A 16,773-nucleotide genomic window follows, 5' to 3' on the forward strand; every position below is an offset into this window, starting at 1 on the left:
TCGACACCTTGACAAATGTAATTCCATGTAGAAACATGCGTTTAAATAAAATATTTTACCAAAAAAGTTACCCACGCTTTAACTTGACAGACTGTATTTCTCCAGACCATTACACAAACTATTCTCATGACATTTGTTAATTAGCCAAAAATTCAAAAAGTTGGATCATTTTCAAAAATATGCCATTTTGGTCTTTACAGATACGAGAGTTTAAAGCGTTATTTTTGGTATGTTTTAACAAAATTTACAAATTATCCTTATGAATTTTTTCAATTTGACATAAATAATCATCGAACGCGAAGCGCGAGTTTCGTAATGAGAATGTAGTTGTCAAAGCAGTAGGTGTTTGAGGACTTTCTTTAAAAACGAATGGAAAAAAAATTCAGTCCCAATTTATGGCTGAATTTCCTCAGAGGTATCAAAGTTTTTGATTTGATTTATAAAATTTATGATATTTGATAAAATTAGTTAAAGTGTACGCAATAAACGTAAGAGAAAGAGAGCGAAGCGAGAGAGCGTACCCGCGCGCCGTAGGCGACCTCAAACTTGGCACAAAGTGCCGCGCGCATAGAGCGCATTGAGATTTGCCAGCGCAGCGGGCATATTTTATTAAATTTAAAATCCTATTTACATCTTAGTTTTTGTCTAAAATGATTTTTTTACTTAAAAAAATAACCATTCTTTAATATTCAGCAGTGGTTGTATGCTCGTTAAAAATTAGCAAGTATAAATCATATATTCAAAAATAATCTATTTAAACTGAAATTTTTAGAATATAAAACATTACATCGCAAAAATTTCAGAGTACTAAATGTCAACTTTGAACATTACAATTTAAACTATTTCATTGAAGAAATTGTAGTTTGTAAGTGAAAGTCTTGAATTTCGATGTACACATAAGAATTGACCGATTATTGATTTTAAACAATTTTTAATTAAAGTAATTCAACTTAAAAGTAATGTGTAAAAAAACGTTTAAATTTTACACTTATAATTTTAAAAGAGGGCCGTGGCTGCAAGTACCAAAATTTCGGTACGAAGAGGCAGTTTTCTATTGAACATATCTCCAGATTTTTTTGGTACAAAAAGAGTTGGAAAAAAGAATATTTGTACCGCAGTTTAGGTACAATTAGCCAGATCTTTCAGAACGTGTAGACACTTCCTTAATACAAGCGGAAGAAGTTTTAGTACAGTGACAACCGCAGAACCTTCGCACCCTGCGCATCTCCTGTTCAACCTACCTGCGGCGCGGCGTCCATTCTCGGAAGGGCTATAGAAGGGAGGGCTATTGAAGGGTTTCACTGTATTAGATTTATTTCGGATTTAGAAGAGAACCCTTTTTATATTCTCGCCCTAATGAGAAGGTATTGGTTTTATGTGAAATTTCACTTGGTCGGTTTTCATCAAATCTTCACGTTTTGAGACCACCTGAGTCAAAAGAAGTTTTTTATGATTTTTACGGTTTTTATGATTTTATGATTTTTACTGTCTGTAGTCTGTATTCTGCAGGAACGATAACTTTCGAAAGAATGATCAGATTGTATTATGTTTCGGCACCCTTTTTAAGACCTTAAAAGAAAGAATGATTTCGTAAACCAGCTATTATGAATAAAAATCAAAAAGTGAGCGCATTTTCAAAATATTTGAGACAATTTCTTTTCAACATTTAAAAATTCTATGTACGGCTATTCATAGTACTCGCAAGCATGAATAATATATCCTCATGACTTTTTTTATAAAAAGAAAATTATCAGAGTTATAGCATTTTTAACATCCAAAAAACCAAACTAAAATGGAGATCTTAAGTCAAACAACGCATGATAAGAAAAAAAGTCAAGAAAAGAAAATTGTTAATTTTGGAAAGCCCTACTAGATTATCATAACAACTTTTTCAATTTTGTCGAAAAGTTAAAAATTCCAGTTTTGATCTTACAAAAAATAATGACAAATAAAAAATTCCATTTTGCGGCTAAACTATGCAAGATAAGAAAAAAAAATGAATTGACTAAAATTGCGCGCTTTGAAAAGATCTACAAAAGGCTTAGCCGGGTAAGTATGTAAAAAGTGTCCTTGAGCCCTATCCAAGCGGACTTGGTCCTACGTGTACAACACAAAAAGAAAACTCTTTCCTGAAATTTTCAGCCTTTTAACCTTGAAGATGACCTTTCAAGGTCACGTTTTTAGTTTTCCAGTTTTATGCATATATCGAAAATACATAAATTAACGAAAAAAATCACACAGCTTTCTTACATATAAAGAATTTATCATGAATTTTTTGAAATTTTTCGAAGTGGTGGAACATAGTAGAAAAAATTTAAAAGCGAATTTTCATACGAATGTCGGACGATTAGCAATAATAATAATAAGAAAATACGGGTTATAATAGTAAATAGACATAATGCACACGTTTTTACTTTACAACATTTGAGACATAATGTACATGTTTTTATTCTAAAACGTTTGTATTATATGTAAGTTTCAAGTTGGGCTTCAGTAGGGGAGCGGCGGGTAATGTGTCGTACGTGTTATAAAAAGCTCCGTTAAACGTTTGATATGTTGAAAACTGTAGTAAAATAATATAGAGCACGTGAAAAATACCATATGCGTATGATTATTACTGAATTTACGTATACTAAAGTAGTTAATTATTAAGTTTCACAAAATGTGTGCCTGCGCCAAGTTATGCTTCCTAGTTGGATAATGTGGCGCACTCTTAGTGCAATTTCGGAAAGGGAAGTAAAAGTTGTTTACTGAGTTCAATGAAATTAATGTTGGGTAAATGATTGGTTTAGATAATTACTTACAAATTGGGTGCAACTTGAACTTTATATATTATGTTTTTTTAATCCGGAAAAATGTAACTTTACTTTTTCACTACTTTTTGTTCACTTTAAAAATACACACATAACACCTAAAAATAACTTTTTACTTGTATACTTTTTTTAATAATCATATAAGGTCTTCGAAGTCCGATATTCGAATGAAAATTCATTTTTAAATTTTTTCTACTATGTTCCACCACTTCGAAAAATCTCAAAAAATTCATGATTTGTTTTCGATAAAATTCAACTTAAAATATTTGAATGTCTGTCAAAATTTGAATTTCCCCCCAAAAATAGTCGGAAAAATTTATGAAATGTATTTTTAAGAGATCTTTCATTTGACCCCGGGTGGACGTACACATAGGACCATTCTGGTTGGATAGGGCTCAAGGGCACTTTTTACATACTTACCCGGCTAAGCCATTTGTAGATCTTTTCAAGACGCGCAATTTTAGTTTTTTTTCGTATCTTGCATAGTTTGACCGCAAAATAGAATTTTTTATTTTTCATTATTTTTTGTATGATCAAAATCTGAATTTTTAACTTTTCGACAAAATTGAAAAAGTTGTTATGATAATCTTGTAGGGCTTTCAAAAATCAACAATTTTCTTTTCTTGACTTTTTTTCTTATCATGCGTTGTTTGGCTTAAAATGTCCATTTTACCTTGGTTTTTTGGATTTAAAAATGCTATAACTCTGATACTTTTCTTTTTATCAAAGAAAAGTCATAAGGATAAATTGTTTATGTTTTCGAGTACTATGAACAGTCGTACATAGAATTTTTAAATCTTGAAAAGAAATTGTCTAAAATATTATGAAAATGCGCTCACTTTCTGATTTTTATTCATAATACCTGGTTTACGAAATACTTTAATAGAATGCCCCAGGCATTTTCACTGAGTTTAAGGGAATGATTTATCATATATTTTTTTTCATTTGAAGGGAACAGGTTTTTCTTTTCAGCATTTTTATTGCCCAACAGCGAAGTGCTTATTGATTTTAATTATTTCGTGGAATGCCGCGAATTCTTTGAATTCCTTAAATTCAGTGAATTCCACCAATTTCATAAATTGCTTGAATTCTATTATTCCGTGAATTCATTGAATTCCATGCATTCCATGAACTCAAAAAATCAACGAATTTCTTGACTTTCATCAATTCCTTGAATTCTGTAGATTTCTTGAATTTCATCAATTCTATAGTTTTCGTGAATTCCACATATACAGCGAATTCCATGAATACCGTGAATTGCGCGAATTCCATAAATTCCTTGAATTTCTTGAATACCATACATTTCCTTGAATTTCATGAATTCTACAATTTCCGTGAATTCCACAAATCCAGTGAATTTCGCGAATTTAGTGAATTCCATGAATTTCGTACATTTAGCGACTTTCGTGAATTCCGCAAGTCCAGTGAAATCCGTGATTTCAGTGTATTTCATTAATTCTGTGGATTGCATGAATTTCATATATTTCGGGCATTCCTTTGATCCCGTGAATTCCGCGCATTCCGAGAATTTCATGAAATCCACGAATCCTATGAATTTCGTTAATTCCATCAATTTTTTCAATTCAATGAATTCCGAAAATGTCGTGAAATCTGTAAATTTTGTGTTTGCTATTAGTACCGCGAATTCCGTGAATTTCCTGAATTTCGTCAATTTCGAAATTCCACGACCTTCATGAATTCCGTGATTTCAATTGCTCATGAGTGAAATCCTTCAATTTCACTATTTCTGTGGATTGAATTAATTCCGCAAATTTAAGGAATTCGTTCAATTCCCTGAATTCCGTGAATTTAATGCATTCCGCATATACCCAGAATTCCTTTAATTCCATAAATTTCGCGAATTCCTTCAATTCCATGAATTCTGCGAATTCCTGAGATTCTATAAATTTCATGAATTTGGTGAATTCTGTATATTTAATGAATTTTTTGATTTACGAGATTTCCTTGAATTCCTTTAATTCAGTAATTTCCTTTATTTCTTTAATTTCTTGTGCAAAATTTTCGACTTATAAACGTTCTAATACATGAATTAGAATTCTCGACGGTGACTTTACGATTCAAGAAACTTAAAATACATATTATGCATTGCAATTTCGCCAGTCCAATCCTCTCAACGAAAACCACGCGCTGCATCAGTTCTCGGAAAACACAAATCGAGTTTGGTGAGTTTTAAAATTTAAAGTCATTTAAATATGCAAGCATTTTGAAATGAAGATTTTTGATAATTTTCGATTGATACGTTGCATAATTAGTTACAAATTGAAATAGGTTAAAGTTGCAGAATTATGAATGAACTTTTTCACGGTCCGTTAAGCTCGCAGGACCACATTGCAAAAGTTGACTAAAAACCTATGAGAAATTTCGGGCTAATTTATCCCATGACGCAGAAATTTTTTTATTTTTTGATTCATCTGCTGAGGCATAAGTTTTATTATGTTTATTTTACTGTTACGTTCGAAATTTAAAATTTAAAAGTGTTTTCTGAAGTGTGCATTGTTTTTATATTCAATAATAACTCCATTTAAATAAAAAATTTTGATTGATGTATCACTAGAGAGCGTCATATTTGGAAAAAGGAGATGGCGCATGCCGTACGCCAACCTGTTCTTAGTGTTCTACGAACTTACCTGTGCGTCTTGAATTAAATGCCGTACTGTAAAATTTAATGCTTTCCAATTAAACAAAAAAGATCGTTGGTCATGCAACGCATAGAATCAAACTAATTTCTGAAAATTTCTTTGCTCCATAATTTAGGGCTGACTTAATTCCCTATTGCCAAATTTTATACTCCGCAATTTTGCGAAAAAAATGGTGGTCATTCTAGCTTAAAGTTAAGCTAGCGGACCATACATAGAAAAAAATGACTTAGGCAGTATTTCTTTGCTCAATAATTTAGGGGTCATTTAATGCCCTATTGCCAAATTTGATGCTCCGAATTTTTTAAACCAAATATGTGTTCCTGCTAGCTTAACTTTAAGCTAGCAGGATCACACATATAAAAAAACGACTTAGGCAATATTTCTTTCCACAATAATTTAGGATTCATTTAGGGCTTATCTTATGCCCTATTGCTCAATTTGATCCTCCGCATTTTTATTAACAACGGTGGTTCATCTAGCTTAACGTTAAGTTAGTAGGACTACCTATAAAAAAACTACTTAGGCAATATTTCTTTGCACTGTAGTTTAGGACTTATTTGGGGCTACTTGAATGCCTATTATCGAGTTTCATGCTTCTTATTTTTCTTAAACCTGTGGTTCTGCTTGCTTAACATTAAGCTAGCAGGACCACACACGTAAAAAAATAAATTGAAAAAAATAGGCAATATTTCTTAGCACACAAATTTAGGGCTTATTGGGGGCTCATTTAATACCCTATTACCAAATTTGAATTTCCGCACATTAAACAAAAAACTGTGGTCCTCCTAGCCCAACGTTAAGCTAGAAGGATCACAGATTTTTTTTACGAATCATGAAATTCGGGAATAGGGCATTAAATGAGCCTTAAATGAGATCTGAATTATTGGACAAAGAAATATTGACCAAGTCATTTTTTCTATGTGTGGTCCTGCCACCTTAACGGAACTCATCTTTTAATATCTTCTTGAATCATTATTTCAGAACGATCAAAATAGGATAACTTCAAATAATTTTGAGAGTAGGACTATTGCAATTAAAATTCGAACTTTGGTTAGGAAGCCTTCAGGGGTCTTCCCATTCCCGGAAAAATAATTTTATTTGTAATTATTCGATCTTGCAGCTCAATATATATTTCTCTACATCAGAGATCGAACTTTCACTTTGTAACCTGATTTTATTATTAAAAAATTATACCATGGTAATCGACTTGAAGTCACTGATCTCAAGAAATGTACATTAGATATTCAGCAGGCATCGAAGATATCGGAATTTTCTATAAATATCCAGAAAAAATTATTAAATATATAAATTTACTTTTTACAAATTGTTTCAAGTTTTCTGATAGTATCTCATTTTCTTTTAACTTTGAATTTTCTCACTTTTTTCTCAAAATGTTGTTTCTTATTGTGTGCTGTGTGGTATTAATTATTGGAATAATTTGTTTTTCTCTAGGTCATGATTCAAATTTCCCTCCAGGTATGTAAATTATTATTATTATTATGTAATTCAACTGAATACTAATAAACCACGACGATTTGTCTCTTCGCATACGAATTTAAAACATATGCAGTGTTTACGAGAAATTTCATTACCGTAAATAAAAGTAGCCACTAAAATATTAACAGCAAATTTCCATTATTTCTCGGTCATTCGAATTTTAAGATTTAAACCTTTATTACTGAAAAATAGGAAATATAAAGTATTTAAAACTGAATTGAAAAGTAAAGCACCCAGAAAAAACTTTAATTTAAACGTTTAATTCTAAATGAATAAAATACAAACAATTCAAAATTGCACAAACTTATTTAAAATGGCTGTCTTAATGATCTAAGAATTTTTCATCTGGTAGATAGAAACTTCAAAAATTAATGTGTTTTTTTTTTAATTCCTTTTTTTTAAACGATAAATTTATGATTAAAAATGCAACTGCTTGGCTTCTTGCGCTAAACATTCAATTGCTTTGTTGAAAATTTGTTTTTTTTTTGTTCAAAATTATTATTTCTTTTTATGTAAATTAAAATTTTTTGTTGAAAACTCGTCTTCTTGACTGGAAAATTCAACAGTTTAGTAGAAAGTTCAACAATTTTGTAAAAAATTAATTTTTTGTAATAAAAATTTAGCTATTTCATTGTGTTCAAAGTTACATTTTTTAGTTTGAAAAATAAATTATTTGGTTGCAAATTTATGTAATTTATTGAAAGTTTGTCTTTTTTGATAGAAAATTAATCTTTTTGGTTGAAAATAAAGCTATTTGATAACAACTTTATTTTTGTTTTTGACATTTTTTTCTAGAGAATCAATCTTTTTGGTTTTAAATTCAACTATTTGATTGAAATCCTATGGTTTTGGTTTAGAATTCATCTTTTTGTTCAAAAATAAATTTTCGTGGTTAAAAATTCAACTATTCGATAAAACTATATTTTTGTTGTTAAAGATTCGTTTTTTTATAGATAATCAGTCTTCTTGGTTGAAAATTCAACTATTTGATTCAAAATAACCGTATTTGGTTGAGAAGTCGTTTCTTAGGCAGAAAATTCAGCAAATATAATTAAAACATCAACTGTTGTGAAGAAAGCTTATCTTTTTTTCTCATTCTGGAGAGTGTATCGTCCAAATTTTCGATCTCTGATTTTTAACGGATCTTTACGTTTCGGCACTCATAGAATCCGAAAATCATAAAATTTTGTCGGTGTTTGCCTGTCTGTATGTCTGTCTGCCTATATGTCTGTATGTATGGTTATCTCAATGTTGTAGCGATGCTAACTTTTGAAGGATTTGTCGAATCGAGTCCGCATTTAATAAGTTTCTAAAGGTCCCCAAAATGAAGGTTAAGTTCGTTAACCAGACATTTCCAAATAAATTAAAAAATTGAGAGCATTTTCAAAATTAAAAAATTTTTCTTTTCAAATTTTAGAAATTTTTGTCAATGTTTCTTATCCAAATAAAATTTTATGTTTCGATGAAAATGGTAAAAGTTATATAATTTCGAAAACTTTGAAAATATTCAAAAAAATAGAAAAAAAAATTTTCTGATAAATTAGGAAATTTCATTTTAATTCTTCACTAGCTATGAAATATATTTAGAAACTATCTCTGTTAAATTTTTTGATTAGACAAAAATTCAAAAAGTTAAAGCTATTTCAAAATTTAAAGAAAAAAAAATTTATGAGTTTTAAAAATTGTTGTCCAATTTTCTGGTACACGGCAAAAAGAAGTGCAAATTATTCTGATGTCATTTTTAAATAAGAGAAAAATTTAAAAAGTGACATGCTTTTCAACCTTTTGAACATTTTCAGAAAAAGAAACAACAAATTTTTTTAATAGGTTAAGAAATATCAATACAAATTTCGAAAATATATGCGATTGACTAATTATCTTGATCAAGTTTTTCAATTGGACACAAATTATCGAGCGTGAAGCGCGAGTTTCGCAATGAGAATGCAATCGTCAAAGCCGCAGGTGCTTTGAGAACAATCTTTAAAAACAAATCGAAAAAATTGTAGTTAAAATTGATGGCTGTAATTCCTTATAAGTTAAAAAAAGCGGGCATATTTTTTTAATAATAGTTTTTGTAATTTAATTTGTCTTACTGTCCCTTCTTGTCAGTATAAAAAATATGATTGAATTTCAATAAGAATGCTTTCTTTAAAAAAAATGGCTTTAACGGTTCGAGCCATAAAAAAATCTACCTTTAAAATTAGAAACAGTAGAGTTTTAAAGAATAGTTTTCCCGAAAATTGAGCCCTTGCGAAAATTCAACCATTTTTCATAAATTGGCAAGAAGCGATAGTAATAAAAACTTTAATTGTAAAAAATATTGTTAAACGAGATTTTTGGATTCCTAAAAGCATAGAAAAACAGTTTTCCCCCGTCTTCTGGCTTTAGCACGTTGATTGCCATAAGCTTCTGGAGTTAAATATGAATAAATCTAATCACTTTAAAAATTGCGAATTTTGCAAGCAAAGCGCTCGAAATAAAATATGAAAGTTTAGGTCCTGAAATCCTCAAAATTCTAAATTTGGGGAAATCAAAAAGTGAAAATTTAAAATTCAAGCATATAAAAAGCACTAGTTTTAAATTTACTGCACTACAAATTTTTAAAATTTTGGAAAAAAACATTCCAAATTAACACTTTAATACTAATCGTCCAATAATGGCACTGTTCATTCCAACTTTTTTACCTAACAAATCTATAAAATCTACTGTTTTTACTTGATAAATATTTTTAAATTTTCCAGGACCAAGAGGTTTGCCAATTCTAGGCAATATTGTAGATTTATTAATTCTTCTCAAAAAAACTGGATTTTTTGCCGGAGTTTTTTCTGAATTAGCTGAAATTTATGGGCCAATTGTCGGATTGCGTTTGGGGCCAATGAATACATTTATTGTTGTTTCTGGAAGGGAGGCAGTTTCAGAAATGTTACGACATCGAGAATTTGATGGTAGACCAGATAGTTTTTCTTATAGATTCAGAACGATGGGTGAGAGAAGGGGGATTATTTTTAACGACGGACGTGTTTGTGAAAATAATAGAAGGTATATTTAATATTATTAGACAATAGTCATTAACATAATTATATTATGAACAAATTTTTCTAGGTTTGCTCTAAAGCACTTGAAGGAACTCGGATTCGGAAAAAAGACAATGGAAGATATAATTTTGGAAAATGCTCTTTCGTTGATACAAACAATTGAAAAGAAAGCAAAAGATGGTCTAATTGAAGATTTTACTCACATGTCTTCTATCGCTATTTTGAACAATACCTGGTCCTTTATAGCAGGCTCCAAGTATAGTTTTCATTTTATATTTTTTATAAAGTAAATTAATTTAAACTTAATCGAACCGATTATTATTTTTAAATAAAAAGATTTAGTGAGGAGGATTCGAAAGTTCGCGATGTTCTGGAGATGCTGAATAATAATACGAAACAGAGCAGTTTAACGTGGTTCTGTTTGGACTATTTGCCTTTTTTAAGATACATTATTCCAGGATACAGTGGCTATTCAGAATTCATAGAGCGACATTCACGTATTTGGATATATTTTTTGGTAAGAGCGAAGAAAATTATTGTGAATAAAATATCAAATTGCATGGTAACAATTTTCAGGATGAAATTCTAAAACACAAAATCACAAGAATCGATGGTGTTTCTAGAGATCTGATTGACTCATATCTCGGGGAAATTGATAAACAAAAAAATGAATATACATCTCTTTTAAATGGTATTTACTATAATTATGGTTGAAAATTAAAATGCTGCTGCTATGAATATTTAAATAAAAAATTAATTAAAGTTGTGCTTTAAAGAGGAAGAACTCGTTGCCCTTATGAAAGATTTTTTTGCGGCTGGAGTGGAAACAACCAATAATAGCTTCGGATTTATAATTCTTTATATCACAATAAGAAAAGATGTACAAAAAAAGTTACATCAAGAAATTGATGAGGTGATTGGAAAAGATTCATTGCCTTCTCTTGTCTTCAAAGGCAAGTGGGTACATACATTTGAAAATATGTAAGAGGCTGTTCAAAAACTACGTCACTACTATCTTGAAAAAATAAAAATTAGTGATTTTATGTTAAAAGTAAAGCATCTAAATATAGACTTCACAATTTTTCCCCTACACCCCACTTTTTCCATTTTTTGAAAAATTAATTTTTTCTCCCTCTTTTAAAAAAATTTTTCCTTTTCCTCGTTTCTTCGCTTAAATTCGAACTGAGTTAAACGGAGTTTTTTTTATTAAAAATTAATTTTTTTCAATAAAAAATTAACTATTGAATTTTTGATTCAAAATTGATAATTTTTAGTTAAAAATTCAACTAGTTGGTTAAAATGTAACCTTTCTGTTAAAAAATTTATACTTTCGAATTGAAAATTAAAATGTTCTGTAGAAAAGCGTTGTTTTTGCTTAAAAATTCAACTATTTGATTGTAAATTCGGCTTCTTGTGTCAAAAACTCTATTATTCTCGAAGAAAATTGAACCATTTAGTAGAAAATTTACTTTGTGGATAAATATTCCTTTTTTTTAGCTTAAAAATTAGTTTTTGGTCTCAAAATTTAATCAATTTTAATGACATTGTTTACTCTTGATTGGAAAATCTTTCCTGGTTAAAACGTCAACGCTTTTAGATGATTGAGAAAGTATAAGAATTGTCGGAAATTTCACACAAAAATTTTTCAATGGATATCCACGTTTCGAGACCCCTTGAATTCGAAAATCAAGTTTTTACGATGGAGTCCATCTGTCTGCCCGTCCATCCGTAAACACAATAACTCTCGAAAAAATGAACAGATTAAATCGATCTTTTGGCACACTTTTTTTAGGCTCTAAAAGAAAGGACGAGTTCGTTAACCAGCCATTTTCGAGAAAAATTCAAAAAGTTAGAGCATTTTCAAAATTTTTGGGACCATTTTTTTATATATAAGTTTTATGTTCGTCTATTAATACCCAGTGAGCATACAATTTGGAGACGTCTTTACGACATCTTAACGACATCATTCCAACAAATTTACGACATCCTATGTCCATGTCGTTTCGATGTCTTTGTGATGACGTAAAGACATCGTCAGATCATACGACTTTTTTACGATATCGTAAAGACACCTTAATGACATGGACATAGGATGTGGTAAAGTTATCGTAAAGATGTCGTAAAGACGTCGCCAAACTTTGTGCCCATTGGGTAGTTCTCAGAAAGCCAAACAATTTATCCTGATAATTTTTTTTGATAAGAAGAAAATTCTCAGTTATAGCATTTTCAAAATTTTTTTAATCAATCAAAAATCAAAGTTTTAAGACAAACAACCCACGATATCAAGATTATTATAACAACTTTTTGGATTCCATTTTTTGTTCAAACTATGCAGGATAAGAAAAAATATGAATTAAACCAAATTTTGATGCTAAAAATGATCTACAAAGTCGTTAATAATCACGTCTTTGTAGGACGCGCACTTTGGGTTTTATTCGTGAAAAATAACGTTGGAAATAAATAAAATAAAAATTTGTGGAAAAACGACAAAAGTTACGAAAAAAATTAACAAAAATTGTTTACCCGAAAAAAAGATCTTGATTGAAAACTCTTTCCTGGTTGAAAGGCCAATGTTCAAAATTCATCTTTTTGTTTGAAAATATTTCTGTTTCGAGGAAATTTGATCTTTTTTCATTCAAAATGCAACTGTTGGTCTCAAATTAATTTGGCTTTGTTGAGGATTCACCTATTTTATTAAAATTTGTTTCTTTATTGTAACATAATTTTATTATCTAAAAATCGAACTATTTCATTTGTTGTTCAATATTGATAAATTTTAGTAAAAAATTTAACTGTTTGGTTGAAATCGGACTTTTTTGGTGAAAAACTATCTGGTTGAAAAATTACTTTTTGACTCAAATTTTTGGGTTGACAATTCAACTGTTTTGTAGAGATTTCGCCTTTTTAGCATAAAAATGTATTTATTCTCGAAGAAAATTTTATTATTTACGAAGAATATTTGAGCATTTTGTTAAAAACTAACTTTAACAATTTTCTTGATTCAAGATTAAACTGTTCTCAGAGAATTCGCCCTTTTGTTTAAAAATTCATCAATATTGATATTTCGTTCACTTTTGATTGAAAAATCTCACTTGTTTCAAAGGTCAAACTTTTGTTCAAACTTGGTATTATCGGTTTAAAAATTTCTCTCGCTTGGAAGAAATATGATCTGCATTAGTAAAAAAATGCAACTGTTTGTACTCAAATTAAAATGTTTTCTTTGAGGATTTAATTATTTCAATGAAAATTCGCTTTTTTATTAAAAATACCTCTTTTTGAATAAAAATTTAACTATTCCATTTTTGGTTTAACATTTATAACTTTTATTTAACAATTCAAATATTTGATTGAAATTTAATATTTTTGTTGAAAATTCGTACTTTCGAATTGAAAATTGGACTACTTTGTAGAAAATTCGTCTTTATATCTTAAAAATGATACTGTTTCCTAAGGAACCTGAACTGCTTGGTTTAAAATTAACTTTTTGTTTAAAAATAAAAAATGTTGGGTTGAAAATTCAACCAATTGCTAAATCAACCATTTTTCCTTTTCTCAGAACATTTTCTTCTCTAAAGTCTGTTAAAATATTATTTTCGTAGGTTTTGCGTCTCATTTTAAGTGTCAATAGAATTAAATAGAAGAATAAATTTTGTTCGTATTTGTGCCGTCACCCTGGGGGGTTCGAGCTTTGTGTAATTATTTGTGACAAAGAAGACGAGGTATGGAAAAAGTGTCCAAAATAGCGTGACGTGGTTTTTTAATGGCCCCTAATAACAAATAATAAAATTAGAATATATATATATTTTTTTAATTTCTAAAGGTTATCATACACGAATGCAACTATTGCTGAAGTTTTAAGAATGGTAAATATTGCACCAGTTACTGTTAACCATCGAGCAACTACTGATTCTACGTTATTGGGATATGACATAAAGAAGGATTATATTTTATCAGCGAATTTGGCCAGTGTTCACATGGATGAGAAATATTGGGGAGATCCTAAAATATTTCGACCTGAAAGATTTATCAATGAAAAGGGAGAATTTGTAGACGATCAGTGGCTCATTCCTTTTGGTGCAGGTAATTTTCAGTAAATAATTTGGACTCATTATTCATGTTGGAAAAAAGCAAGTAACTATTCGAAATATTGAAATACATTTTGTTTGATTACCAGGTCGTAGAAAATGCATAGGAGATGTTTTAGCAAAACATAGTTTACTTTTGTTTACCATCTGCCTTCTACAAACATTCACATTTGAATTGGCTCCAGGCGAAAAACCACCCTACCTAGGACTTAAAGATGGTTTTGTAGTAATTCCTCCTAAATGTAAGCTTCTTCTGAAAAAACGGTAGTTTTTCTCTTTTTTATATATTTTCTAAAAATTACAACATAATCATTCATTTTAATTTAATGAGCATATAAAAAAATTGACATACATATTGTTTTCGTAAAAAAAGTTGTTTGAATTTCTAAAATCCAAACACAGAAGAACTTTTTTGTAGTAAGAAAAAAAATAAAGGCTAATAAAAATACCTTTAAATTATGAAAAAGCCTTGTGTATATTGAATTACTTTATTAATGTTGTCATCAGGTTCATCATGTATTTTAAATTTGTACTTTGTAGTATGGGCTTCCAAAGATTCCAAGATTCTTTGCTCGGATCTTCACTTGATAAAAGTTCATTATTAATTTCGAGATAATTTTTCTTATTAGGTAACAATGGTGACCACTTCGTGCTTATCACCTCGTCAATTTTGGGCGTGGGATCACTTAAAAATTGAGTTGTTAAAATGAATTAGAAACATGGTTAGCAAGATGTACTATTTAATTAAACCTTGTGTTCACACCCAACTTTTTCCAAATAGCCCTGAAGCCTAGAACACTCCAAGTTATATTTCCAATTATATAAAAATATCCAAAATGGCTAAAAAAACCACGAGTACCACTTTTTTCTGAACAAATCCCGTGTGCCTCCACGCACAACACTTAAAAAAATTAAAATTTTAAATAATATATTTAAATCACCTTCAGAGAAACTCAAGTTATATTCCCAACCCCATATTAATATTAAAAAATCCCCGAAAACCACCTTTATTAAGATTACCTGCAGAAATCCGGGTTGCCTCCAAGTTAATAAGTACCTCCACATTAAATACTCAAAAAAATTATAAACTTGATATAATCATACAAATTATCTTCAGAAAACCCCAAATTATATTGCCAGCCCCAATATAATATTCAACAACCCGCGATAACCAACTTACCAATTTTACCTGAAAAATCCCGATGGCCTCCACGTTAACACTAAACAAATGTAAATTTTTTTTAAATCACCTTGAAAAAACCCATGTTATATTTCCCAACCCATAATAATATTCAACAACACCTAAATACCACTCAAAGTTGAATTTCTGATAATTTTTAAAAATCGTATTTCAAAATTAAAAAATAATAATTACATTATTTAATTTTCGCGGGAAAATTTATCACTTCAAATTGGAAAGGGTGCCTAATCTAAATGGTAAAATAAGTCAAAGTAATAGAAAACATATTATTGGCATTAAACAGTGCCTTATTCAGGGTTGATACAATATCCCAAATTATAAATTCTTACGGTATAAAATCAAGAATACACCTTGAAGATTAATAATATTAATTTCTAAACAAAATTATTTTTAAATACTTTTTTAAACAGGCTTTAGTTGAGTTTTCAAACCAAAAAGATAAATTTTGAATCTTAGATATTAATTTATAACTAATATGATAAATCTTCAACTAAACATATGAATTCTTAACCAAATATTTAGGTGAATTTTCAACTAAAAAGATTAATTTTTTACCAAAAAAGACTCGTTTTTAGAAAAGTATATGCATTTTTATCTAAAAAAGATCCATTTTCAACAAAATAGTTTGTTTTTTTTTTCATCAGAAAAATGACATTTTAACCCAATATATAAAAATTACATTCTTAGTAAAAACAATGATTTTTTAACAAAAAAATTGATTCAATTTTAAACCCACATGATGAATTTTCTGCCAAAAAGATACTATTAACCTAAAAAATCAATAATTCTCAAACTAAAAAAATTTAATTTCTAATCAAATAAATGAATTTTCCATTAAAAAGATAAATTTTTACCAAAAATTAAATACTTAAATTTTCAGCTAGTAAAATAAATGTACCAAGTAAATTTTCAACGAAACAGTACAATTTTCAACCAAGAAGATTAAATTTCTATCAAAAAAGATAAATTTTCGACAAAAAATGGAACAGTTACATTTCAATTCAAAATAATTAATACTAAATAAGAAAAAACTAATTTTAAATCGAAATGACCAAAAGAATTTTCAGTTAAAGTAATTAATTTTTAATTAGAAAAGATAATTTTCAACAAAATAATTGACATTGGGACAAAAAAAAGAAGGTTTCTCAATTAAAATTATGAATCATCAACTAAATAAATAAATTCTTAACAAAGTAGTTCCACTTCCAACTAAGTAGTTGGATTGTCAATCGAAGAGGATGAATTCTCAACGAAAAACGTGATGTTTGATATTTCAACCAAAAAGGATTTTAGTTTAATACAAAATATAGTTGAATTTAACCAAAAAACATGAACTTTCAAAAATTTCCTAAATCTATCAGTTTTTCTCCGACATTTCCAGACTTTCTGGAATTACATGATCTATTTTATCTCTGTAATTTAAAAAAGCATATGTTTGTTTTATTCTAGAACGTAATTGTGAAAATATATGTAGTAATTGTG

The 16,773-nt window shown here is 29.1% G+C and overlaps 2 protein-coding genes across 9 annotated transcripts in view; one reads left to right on the forward strand and one right to left on the reverse strand.

The window, feature by feature from the left end:
- Positions 1-6,827: 6,827 nt before the first annotated feature.
- LOC117176835 (methyl farnesoate epoxidase-like) lies at positions 6,828-14,300 on the forward strand. 3 transcript variants are annotated; one of them, XM_033367177.1, is made up of 9 exons: positions 6,828-6,949; positions 9,712-10,009; positions 10,073-10,261; positions 10,342-10,522; positions 10,582-10,696; positions 10,782-10,962; positions 13,826-13,868; positions 13,960-14,085; positions 14,180-14,300. In XM_033367177.1, the coding sequence occupies exons 1-8, from the start codon at positions 6,865-6,867 to the stop codon at positions 14,053-14,055; spliced, it is 1,188 nt and encodes a 395-aa protein (XP_033223068.1). In that variant the 5' UTR covers positions 6,828-6,864; the 3' UTR covers positions 14,056-14,085; positions 14,180-14,300. The 3 variants fall into 3 exon arrangements, with proteins under 3 accessions (XP_033223068.1, XP_033223070.1, XP_033223069.1); XM_033367179.1 differs by lacking the exon at positions 14,180-14,300 and having other exon boundaries at positions 10,782-10,958; positions 13,960-14,071; XM_033367178.1 differs by lacking the exon at positions 14,180-14,300 and having other exon boundaries at positions 10,782-10,958; positions 13,826-13,980.
- The window catches only part of LOC117176834 (esterase FE4-like), a 23,065-nt gene continuing 20,154 nt past the window's right edge, over positions 13,863-16,773 (reverse strand). The window contains exons 9-10 of one of the 6 annotated variants that reach the window (XM_033367173.1): positions 14,578-14,668; positions 13,863-14,343 (exon numbers count right to left, since the gene is read on the reverse strand). In XM_033367173.1, the coding sequence (XP_033223064.1) occupies positions 14,293-14,343; positions 14,578-14,668 (142 nt within the window). In that variant the 3' untranslated portion in view covers positions 13,863-14,292. Of the gene's footprint in view, positions 14,382-14,539; positions 14,776-16,773 lie in introns of all 6 variants that reach the window. The other 5 variants (XM_033367175.1, XM_033367170.1, XM_033367171.1 and 2 more) reach the window with 5 other exon arrangements.

The sequence above is a fragment of the Belonocnema kinseyi genome, chromosome 7 (genome assembly GCF_010883055.1).
Source record: "Belonocnema kinseyi isolate 2016_QV_RU_SX_M_011 chromosome 7, B_treatae_v1, whole genome shotgun sequence".
Taxonomy (NCBI): Eukaryota; Metazoa; Arthropoda; class Insecta; order Hymenoptera; family Cynipidae; genus Belonocnema; species Belonocnema kinseyi.

Coding starts and splice junctions, on each gene's coding strand:
- LOC117176835 (XM_033367177.1), top strand. CDS start 6,865: ATGTTGTTTCTTATTGTGTGCTGTGTGGTATTAATTATTGGAATAATT. Junction 10,697..10,781: donor ATATACATCTCTTTTAAATG/GTATTTACTATA, acceptor TGTGCTTTAAAG/AGGAAGAACTCGTTGCCCTT. Junction 10,963..13,825: donor TCTCTTGTCTTCAAAGGCAA/GTGGGTACATAC, acceptor TAATTTCTAAAG/GTTATCATACACGAATGCAA.